The sequence below is a fragment of the Lipotes vexillifer genome, unplaced genomic scaffold (assembly GCF_000442215.2).
Source record: "Lipotes vexillifer unplaced genomic scaffold, Lipotes_vexillifer_v1.1 scaffold86, whole genome shotgun sequence".
Lineage (NCBI taxonomy): Eukaryota > Metazoa > Chordata > Mammalia > Artiodactyla > Lipotidae > Lipotes > Lipotes vexillifer.
Genome location: NW_006785406.1, coordinates 3,059,876 through 3,070,994, shown reverse-complemented (window position 1 = coordinate 3,070,994; position 11,119 = coordinate 3,059,876). Strand labels below are relative to the sequence as shown.

Below are 11,119 nucleotides of genomic sequence, written 5' to 3'. Positions count from 1 at the left end.
CTGCTGATCTGAAGCCAGGTCAGGAAGATGTGGGTCCCTGTTGGAACCAGGAGGAGCCAGAGGTGGGGAAGCCAAGGCAAGATTTTCTCTGCCCTTGAAGGCCACTGTAGGCCTTCAAATGTAGAGAAGGTTGAAAATGTACATAGGCCAATCTGAGAAACAGTGGGCCTTGTCTTTCTTACACCCACATTTTGTTTCCACCTACATTCTTTGGTAGAGTGATGGGGGTTCAAAAGAGTAGCCAGATTTTTTGTGTACTTACTACACCTGGCTTGTGCGTTATTGACTATCTCATTTAAGCTCATGAAAATCCTATGAGGGATGTTGAATTATTTTCCTCCTTTTATACATGAGGAAATTGAGTCCAAAAGAGAGGTTAAGCCACTTGCCTGAGGCCACACAGCTGGAATCTGAACCCAGCCAGTCAACTCCCAGGGCCTGACCTCTCTACACCTGCCTGCCCTCCCGAGGCCCTGGCTGCTGAGGGCTGCAGGACCAGGCAGCCTTGGAGGAGCTGCCTCGGCCCCCGCCACAAGCGGACGTGAAGTTTCACTTCATGAACCTCAGCCTTGGCTGTTCTGCAGCCTCCGTTCCTTGGCCGGCATTTCCCCAGGCCCCTGTTTACCCACAGGATGGACAGATGCAGGGAGAGGACCAAGAAGGGAGCAGAGGAGACATCGTGGGCGTGGGTCTGGGCCTGTGCGCACAGCATAGAAGGCAGCCAGGTACGGTGGTTAAGGGTACAGGCTTCATTAGGACCTGGGTTCTGATTTGCTTCCTAACTGGGTGACTGGCAGTTATTTCACCTCTCTGAGCCTTTGCTGATCTAAAAGGTGAGGATAATACTGGTGCATATCAAAGAGTTAAAAACTTATTGAGTGTACAGTGCTTAGCACTGTGCATGCCACTTTTTAGGCAGTCAATAAATGGTGTCTAAAAACAACAGCACTCTTGTGATGAAATTCATCTTTAGCTAAATGCCTTGTGTTACCCACACCTAATGGCAGAGACTTAAGAACAGGGGTTGTTGAGTGTGGAGAAGAGAGTGTCCAGGATGAAGCTGTCGTGTCTCTGCCTCTTCCCAGCATGTAGGCCCAGGTCACTCCTCTCCTTCCCCAAGAAGGTGCCCAGGCTGGGCTCTGGCCCTTCCAGCTACCCTCAATCCTCCCTGCCAGTCCTTCACACATGAGTAGCCCTGTACGTACGTACGTTTAGCCAAGGAGAACTTCTTGAGCAGCTGGGGCATGGCATCCTGAGGGTGGACCTCCACAGTCAGCTGTGTCCCTGCAGAGGAATAGGGGGTGATATTCTCAGCCAGACGCTGCCAGGAAAGGGTGCAATGTCTCATGACAGATGTTTGATCAATAAAACACAATGGTTTTAGAGCTTTCTTTTGAACATGCAAATAATTTTTGTTTACAAAACCAGAAAACAAGAAATAAGCAGACAGTTTCCAGATCTGGGCAAGATGGAGTAAACAAATTCTACCTTGTCTCTCCCACCGAATGCAAGTGTAGGCATTGGAAAGAACGCATGGGCTAACTCCTTGAGGACTCCGCAAAGTAAACGATAGGCAAATTGGGAAAGAAGATTAGAATTTAAAGCATCATCAAATTGGCAGAGTTGACCATTCCCTACCCCCAATGGTATTACCTAGACTGGACTCAAAGGCAGCCCCAAACCCAGCAGTGCACAACGGATGCAGAGAAAAAGTGCTCTGAGAGAAGCCCTTTCTTTTGGCCTGTGGAGTGAGAAAAGGAAAATCTAAGAGTCAGAGTGGGGGAAATCCCTTGTTGTTTTTTTACCCCTTTTTTCCATTATCTCCTGACTCAGCCCCCAGGGGAGTTCTGCTGGTATCAGTGCAGCAGTGAGTTTGGTGGCCCGGCAGGCACCTAAGACTTTGAGAGGAGGTACCAGTGAAGCTATGATTCCCAAGAGTGTGGGAGAAAATACTCACTGATTTTTTTTCTCTCTTTGTTCTCTGCTGATTGGTTCCAGATGCAGGCAGAATTGTGAGAACTACCCAGAAGAGTGGGGAAACTAAAACCCCAGTTTTGGGGCCAGAGGACTGGGAAGTGGGTCATAAAGAGGAGGGAGCTCAAGAAAGCAATTCCATAAAGTTATGGAGGAACTCCTGTGGTCACCTCTTCATGGATGGACCTCACTCATGTTGTGCATGCTTTGATCTCATCCTAAGCATCATATCACAGTCTTTGAGAACTGAACTAGGGGGTAGACCAATGCCCAGACTGGCTGCTGGGTGGTGTATGTGCAGGGCAGATCTGTATAGCATTGCAAAGGCTACAATCCCAAATTACTCAGTATAGAGAAACCCTAGAAAATATCAACTTAAAAAGGAAAAGAAAATCAACAGACGCTAACCCCATGATGACACAGATTTTGGAATTATCAGACAAAGACTTTGAAAGAGCCATGATAACCATGTTCTAAAAAGTGAGGGTAAATAGTTTAAATAAATGGAAAGATACAAAGTATCAGAAAAATGTAGAAGACATAAGAAGAAAGAAATAAAAATTCTAGAACTGAAAACTATAGTTGTTTAAAAAATTATCTGGATATGTTCAATAGCAAAATAGAGATGACAAAGGAAAGAGTCAGTGAACTTGAACTTAGATCAATAGGAATTATTAAGGAAAAACAGAGAGAAACAGTGAACAGAGCCTCAGGAACTTGTGTGACAATGCCTGAAGATCTAATGTTCATGTCACTGAGATCCCAGAAAGAGAGGAGAAAGTGTGGTGCAGAAAAAAAATATTTGAAGAAATAATGATAGAATAATCAACAAAACCAAGAGCTGGTTCTTTGAAAAGATCAGTAAAATAGATAAAACTCTAACCAGAGTGACCAAATAAAAAAGAGGTAAGACACAAATCAGGAATCAAGACACCAATATCAGGAATGAAATGAGTGATTCACTACAGACCCCGTATATATTAAAATAATAATGAGGGAATAGTACACATAACTCTATGAAGAGAAATTCTGCAACTAAAATGAAGTGAACCAATTCCTTGAAAGTTACAAACTACCAAAACTCACCCAATGAGTAGATAACCTGAATTTTCCTATATGTATTTTTAAAACTAAATTTGTAGTTCAAAATTTTCCAGAAACAAACAAGCAAACAAAAACCAGGCCCAGATGGTTTCACTGGCAAGTTCTAACAAAATTTACAAAGAAATAACACCAATGACAATTTTTCACAACATCCTTCAGAAAACAGAAGAGTATCGAATAATTTATATCCTTTTATGATACCAAAACCAGACAAAGGCCATATAAGAAAAGAATATTACAGACCAATATCCCTTATGGACATAAACATAAAAATCCTCAACAAAATATTAGGATAATAAAATCCAGCAATATAGTAAAAGAACAACATACCACAACCAAGTGTGGTTTACTTTGGGAATGCAAGGCTAATTCAATATTTGAAAATCAATGAATGTAATTCACCATATTAGCAGGCTAAAAGAAGAAAACCCACATGATCATATCAACTGATGCAGAAAAAGCATTTGACAAAATGTAACATCCATTCAACAAAACCTCCCAAGAAGCTAGGAATAGAAGGGAACTTCTTAATCTGAAAAAAGGGCATCTACCAAAAACTCGGAGCTAAGAGCATATTTAATAGTGAAAACTGGAATGCTCTCCCCCTAGGATTGGGAATAAGGCATGGATGGCCACTCTTACTGTTCCTAATAAACATTGTACTGAAAGTCCTACTCAGTGAAATAGGACAAGAGAAAGAAATAAAAGTCATATAGATCAGAAAGGAAGAAATAAAAGTCTTCTATTCACAGATGACATGTCTGTCTACAAAGAAAAATCCCAAATAATCTACAAAAGGATTTCCTAGAACTAAAAAGTAAGTTTAGCATGGTCACAGAATACAAGGTCAGCACCCCAAAATCAATTATATTTGTATTGGCAATAAATGATTATAAATTGAATTTAAAATTACTATTTTTCATATCTCTAAAAATGAAATAAGTATAAATCTAAAACAAAGTGCAGGAACTCTAGGCTGAAAGCTAAAGAATATGATCACACAAATTAAAAGAGACTTAAATAAGTGGGGAAACATATCATGTTCTGAACTGGAAGTCTCAATATTGTCAAGTTGGCAATTCTCCCTAAATTTATCTATAGATTTAATGCAATTTCAATCAAACTCCTTGGAGGAATTTTATAGATGGTAGATATAGGCAAGATGATTCTAAAATTTAGATGGAAAGGTACAGCAACTAGAATAACCAAACTAATTTTGAAAAAAAATTAAGAGGACTCCAGCTGATTTTAAAATGTACTATAGGACTTCCCTGGTGGCAAAGTGGATGAGAATCTGCCTGCCGATGCAGGGGACATGGGTTTGATCCCTGGTCCGGGAAGATCCCACACGCCACGGAGCAACTAAGCCCGTGCGCCACAACTGCTGAGCCTGTTCTCTGGAGCCCACGAGCCACAACTACTGAGCCCACGTGCCACAACTACTGAAGCCCGCACGCCTAGAGCCCGTGCTCTGCAACAAGAGAAGCCACTGCAATGAGAAGCCTGCGCGCCACAACGAAGAGTAGCCCCTGCTTGCTGCAGCTAGCGAAAGCCGGTGCGCAGCAATGAAGACCCAATGCAGCCCAAAATAAATAAATTAATTAAAATCACTTAAAAGGAATAAAAGATGTACTATAAAGCTAGAGCAGGGCTTCCCTGGTGGCGTGGTGGTTGACAGTCCGCCTGCCAATGCAGGCGACATGGGTTTGTGCCCTGGTCCAGGAAGATCCCACATGCCGCGGAGCGGCTGGGCCCGTGAGCCATGGCCGCTGAGCCTGCATGTCCGGAGCCTGTGCTCCGCAACGGGAGAGGCCACAACATTGAGAGGCCCGCGTACCGCAAAAAAAAAAAAAAAAAAAAGCTAGAGTAATCACAACAGTGTGATATTGGCAAAGGGATAGATATATAGCTCAATGGAACATAACAGCATTAAGAAATAGACCCACGCAAATATGGCAAATTGATTTTTTACAAAAGTGCAAGGACAATCCGATTAGAAAATGGGTAAAAGAATAGATATATCACCAAATAAGATGTTCAACATCTTGTTGTTGTTCAACATGATTAGCCATTAGGAAAATGCAAATTGAAAGCAGAATGAGATATCACTCCTATTAGAAGACCAATAATAAAAAACATAGTGGCAATACTATATGCTGACAAGTATATGCAGGTGGGATTGTAAAATGATACCGCAGTTTGGCAGTTTCTTATAAAACAAAACATGTACTTAACATATGACTCAACAATTACACTTTTGGGCTTTTATCCCAGAGAAATGAAAACTCATGTTCACACAAAGACATATACACAAATGTTTATAGAAGTTCTATTCATAATCACCCCAAACTGGAAACAACCTAAATGTCCTTCGATGGGTGAATGGATAAACACTTTGAGGTACATCCATATCAAGCTGTACTTCTCAACAATTCTCTTAGGAATGAATGATGGGAGGATGTGACTACAAAGAGTCTGCACGAGAGACTTTTTGGGGTGACAGAACTTCCCTGTATTCTGATCGTGGTGGTGGTGACGTGAATCTGTGCATGTGTTAAAACTCATAGAACTCCACACCAGAAAATCCAATTTTACTGTATGTTAATTTAAATGAAAATAAAAATACCAACCAAACACCAAAGTCAAAGCAGAATGAAAACAAAACAAAAACTTGTACGATACAGAAAGATGTAAAATAGGTGACACTGAAAAGCAGGATTATAATAAACATGCTTTTTGTATCCTGCTTTCTTCACTTAAGTCTTTACATGTCAGTGAATATAAAGTCATCTTCACAAGTCATCATTTTAAATGGCTGCATAATACTCTGTTCTATAAATGGTTTATAATCATTATAAGCAATCCCTTTTTGTTGGATAGTTAACATTTCCCGAATGGTTTGCTATTTAAACAGTGATGTGATGAACATTCTGATACACACCGCTTTACACACTCTTCACATCAATTCCTTCAAATATATTCTTAAACATGGATCAAAAGGTATGGAGATTTTTAAGGCTTTTTGTAGATACTGGCAAACTTTTCACATGAATAATTTTAAGTTTACGATCCTCTCAACAGTGAAAGAGAATGCCTATTTTGCTCATCCTTGCTGTGTTTGATGGCAAAATTGGCCACAATAATTTATACTTCTTCCTAAGAAGAGGTCTTTTATTCCTTCCATCACACTTGGCCCAGCCTGATGATGTGATCTGGCCAGTTAGCATGTGGTAGAAGTGATGCTGTGCAAGCTCCGAGCCTAGGCCTAGAGACCTTGCCGCTGCCACTTCCATTCTTGGGGTTCCAGCCACAACTGCCATGTGACTGCACCCAGGCTAGCCTCCTGGAGGATGACAGACCACGTGGAGCAGAGCAGAACCATCTCAGGTGAGGCCACCCTAGACCAGCTGCTCTCCAGCCAACCCTCCAACTGACCACACACATGAACGAGCCCAGCCAGGACCTGCGATCAGCCAGGTGTGGCTCAGACGAGAATATCCAGCCAACCTGTAGACTTGTAAGCTGGTAATTGTTTTAAGCCACTGAGTCTTGGGGTGGTTTGTAATGTAAAAATAGAGTACCAATACACTCACTGACATTTGATTGTTATTAATCCTTTACATTTTTATCAATGAACAATGACATCTCATTGTTTTTGTGTATTTCTTTAATTTTCAGTGTAGTATTTTTCATATACTTATTTGCCATTTTAAATCTTATATAATGAATCACCTATTTTCCTATTGATGCGTTATTTTTTCCCTGTTGATTTTGTAAGAGCTCTTTTTACTAACCCTTTGCCTGTTAAATGTGTTTTCACAGAATAACAATACTGACTTTCCTGTGTAGCTAATGAACTTGCTCTGCATGCCAAAGAGGGTAATTCTCAAACAATTTTAAAAGATACAGTGTGGCCTCCCGAGGGATTACTTTAAAGGGGTTAATATTCATTTTGAGTGTAGTTTCTAGCACATTCACTGTCAAAGAAAATCAGCCTGCGACTTGACAAGACGGTAAGCATTTCAGAGTTCAAAGCATCATTCAGCTCTGGTCACAGGATCGGGTACCATCGCCATGGGCAGCCAACTCTGCCTGTGTGTCTTCCCACGATGCACGAGGCACAGCCTCCTCACCTCTGCCTTTGCACTTTCTCCCCCAGAGACACTCGGAGTCAGTTTTCAAAGTGGGTGCCAAGCTGTACTTGGCTGCCAGATTCCTTGTGATAAAAATGCCCACTTTCTCCCCTTTTGTAGTTCGCAACACACAATGCTCTGAGAAGTCCTGCAGAAGTCTACTGGACCCAGTACTATTTTATCAAACAAAATCTGGGAAATGCTGAGCTGCAACGATCTCCAGAAGTGGAGAGAAGCTGCAAAACTGACCCACCTGTTGGTTTAGGGCTCAACAACAAACCTCTTCCCCAAACTTCTCCTAACGTCCGGGTACTTCCAACCACTCCAATCCAGCCACGTCGCTCTGTCAGAGAATGAGCAAGCCGAAAAACAAAATACTCTTTAAGCCCTTCCGAGGTGGTCTCACGCTGGGAACTCGCCCTGGCCGGAAGCTCCACCCATCACTGTTTCTCATCCCCTCCTGCTTCCTACACTGCCTCTTCTCTCTCCCCTCTGACGCCCAGCATCCTCCTGAGGCCCACTCCTGGCTCTGCCCCAAAGTGGTGCTGCTGATTATCGCTCCCCTCCCCGCCTCCCTGATGGGTGTGGGAGTGTGATTCCCGCTCTCATTCACAGCTGTGTAAGAGCCCTTCTGGGAGGCTTCTCTGCTCCACACGGGCCTGGGTCTGGGCATGCTGTCCCCAGGTGAGCAGGGTCACAGTACCCGTGCTTCCTAAAGGTGTGAAGTGCTAAGAGTTTGCTGACTACAACATACCTGTATCAAATAAGACTCTTAATTTATGGAAAAAATTAATCTGGCCAATGATAAAGAATGGAGCATTATTTGGACCACCATTTAAAGTGAGATCTAAACCCTAAGTGCAGTCAGATACCATGACGCTAATCTTAGTCACATCTAAACCCAAAGCAGCCCCTTCCTGGGATTTCGGGTCACCTGGCTGGCTCTCTCATGGCACCCCTCCCCACTTCTACCAGTTGTCACCCAAACAGCATTTTCTGAAGCTGAAACTTTGGCTGTCTTAGTAAAAGTGTATTAGCGATTATTTTCTGCTACATCTGAGAAGTGGTTCCCAGGCCCTTTTCCCAGATGCTACGGGCTCTGCTTCCGTCTCCCCACCCTCACAGACGTGGAGATGCAGCAGGCAAGCCCAAGCCCGTCCACTGGCCTGCTGCCCTGGGCCTGCCTTTTACCCCATCAGGAGAGTCCTCCCACGCGAGAGCTTATCTCCAGGTCTCTGCGGCTTTGAATCAGGCTTTGTCTAAAGGCATAATTTGCTCAGAATTCCTAATGCAGAGATGGCAAACAGATTTCGTGTTGTTCATTAACTCTGACTGATTGGAAGTGGCTGCCTGGAGCGCTTATCAATTAGCAAAGACTGTCAGGTATGTGCGTGTGTATGTGAATGTGTGTGTGTGAGTGTGCACACACACACACATGGGTGTATATCAGTGTGTGGAGGCTGCAGGATTCACACCAGATGTTTGCCATCATTGACTTAAGGTGGTCCTTAATGCTCTTCGTAACTGGATGCCGCCTTTACAACCTGGATCCTCTGCCTTGGAATTTTTTCCTGCAGTAGCTGAGAGTCAGAAACCCTCAGGTAAAGAATTTGTAATTATTAAAAAAATGACCCTTAAGCAGCCCCTGGCTGGGTGTTCAACAGAGGTTTCTACGCAGAGTATGGCAGTCAGCTTTAGTGCAGGAAGTGTAAGCTCTGACCTCCCAGGAACAGTGAGCTGAATGATGACCCGGGATGGTCCATCTCTGTAGATCCCGCACCGGGTACTGCAGTGGCTCTAGTCGTGGGATGACAGAGAGTGTGCAGAGCTCAGGGCCAAGACCTCAGGGGCACCCATCAGGGGGTGATGAAGGGCATCTCCTGCAGCCCTGACTGACCCTGGCTTCCACTGGGCTCTTGAAAACCCAGGGCCATTCATGATTCTTTCTGCAGAATGGAGCTCGACAGGGATGTCACAAGTCTGGAAATACGGCAGTTGGAGCCTAGTGCATGCGTGATCCAAGCAGGCACAGAGTGTCTGCGTGGGGATGAGGGTGGGTGACCTGGAAGGATGAGGCCTCAACCCAAATCTGATTCATCACGAATAACTTCCAGGGCCTGAGGTCACTGGGGCGCCTGTGATCGTTCCCCTCTCATTCAACGCACACACCCACTGCAGATGAATCCTCCGAAGCCCTCTTCCGCATGAAGATCCAAGATTCCCGTGATCTTTCCGTCACCTGTCGCATGAAGTCACCACACCCGGTGTCCCTCTGCTGGGAGCTCTTACCCGGAGGCCGCATGACCCGCTGCTCCACCGCCTCCCTTACTCAGATGTCACCTTCCCAGGGAGGCCTTTCTCAATCACTCTATTTTAAATCATTCCCTGTGGTAGCTGCATGATGGCCCTTAAAGCTATCCATGTCCTAATTCTGGGAACCTGTGAAAGTTACCTTATATGGCAAAGGGGACTCTGCAGATGGGATTCGCTTAAGGATCTCGGGATAGGAAGGCAATCCTGGATTATCTGGGTGGGCCCAATGTCATCACCAGGATTCTTATAAAGCAGAGGGGAATGTATCTACTTTACGGAGAGAAGGCAACGTGATAGTGGAAGTGGAGATTGGAGTGACGCAGCTACAAGTTGGCAAGTGCCAGCAGCCTCTAGAAGCCGGCAGAGTCAAGGAAAAGGTTCTTACCCAGAGCCTCCAAAAGGAAAGGGACCTGCCTGCCAACCGAGAGACTGATTAGCCCAGTGAGGCTGACTTGGGACTTGTAGTCTCAGAAGTGTTAAAGAGAATACATCTGTGTTAAGCTACAAAGTGTGTGACAATGTGTTACAGCAGCCGTAGGAAACTAATACACACCCATGTGCACCCCCCCATCCCCCTTCCTGCTTTATTTTCTCCCCCAGCCTTATCTGGGGCTTGCATTTTTCACCTTGCATTTTTCTTATTAGGGTCATCTGTCTCCCTCGCTAGGTGTCAGCTCCGCGGGGACAGGAACCTTTGTCTGTTGTGCTCTCTGATGGATCCCCAGTGCCGGCATCCAGAGCTGCTTTTTGTGGAATGGACGGATCAGCATCAATGTGGACTCTGGCTCAGCCCCAGAGCAGGGCAGCCTCTCCCTTGCTGTGGTCCAGGCTCCCTTAAGACCTGGGGTGGTCCATCCTATCCCAACCTACAATGGACCCTCTCCTGTTTGTCGGATGCCAAGGCGACTCTCCTTCCTGCCCTCTAGAAGCCTCAGAAACTGGGAGGTGGCATGTGAGTGGCCCATGAGAGCTGGGGTATGGTGTGCCAGGGAGGCTCTGGAGAGTGGCAGGCCCCATCCCACTAGTCCCACCCCACAGGTCTGACAGGAGCATCCCGCTTGGGGACTGCAGCATCTCCAGTCTCAGACTCCTCCTCTGTAAACAGGAATAACACCGTGACCCCATCAGGGATGTGGCCAGAACTAAGCGAGAGAAGTGGTTGCTAATCCACTCTCACTCTAGTGAGGTATCACTTACTCTTATTTGGGGTGAGCTGTGCTGCTAGGTCCATTTCAGAGAAGCAGGGGGCCTGGGTTTGTCCTGCAGCCATAGTCCCAGGAATTCTTCCCTAAATGGATACTGACCTAGATTGCAAGGACAGCTGGCCACCTCCTGCTGGGAACTTGAGCTGACAGGCCCTTCCTCACTACCTGCCAGTGCCTTTCCCTGGGGACGCTGGGTTAGCCGGTGTCTCAGAGAGCGATTCCCCGAGGACCTCCGAATCCTCCAGGGCATCCTCCTTCCACACTGCACCCTGGATGTAACCCTTATAGATTAGGACATCAGTGCTGAGAGCACCAGTGGTGACATCTTGGGGCTGAGTCTACAGGAGCTCTCAGGCACCAGGCCCTGAGCAGAAAAACCGAGGTAGCAGG

The 11,119-nt window shown here is 45.2% G+C and overlaps 1 protein-coding gene across 2 annotated transcripts in view; it reads right to left on the bottom strand.

Moving 5' to 3' along the window:
• Positions 1 to 11,119, bottom strand: part of KY (kyphoscoliosis peptidase) — a 47,234-nt gene that overhangs the window by 27,862 nt on the left and 8,253 nt on the right. For both annotated transcript variants that reach the window (XM_007457545.1, XM_007457546.1), the window contains one exon: positions 1,210 to 1,284. In XM_007457545.1, the coding sequence (XP_007457607.1) occupies positions 1,210 to 1,284 (75 nt within the window). The remainder of the gene's footprint in view (positions 1 to 1,209; positions 1,285 to 11,119) is intronic.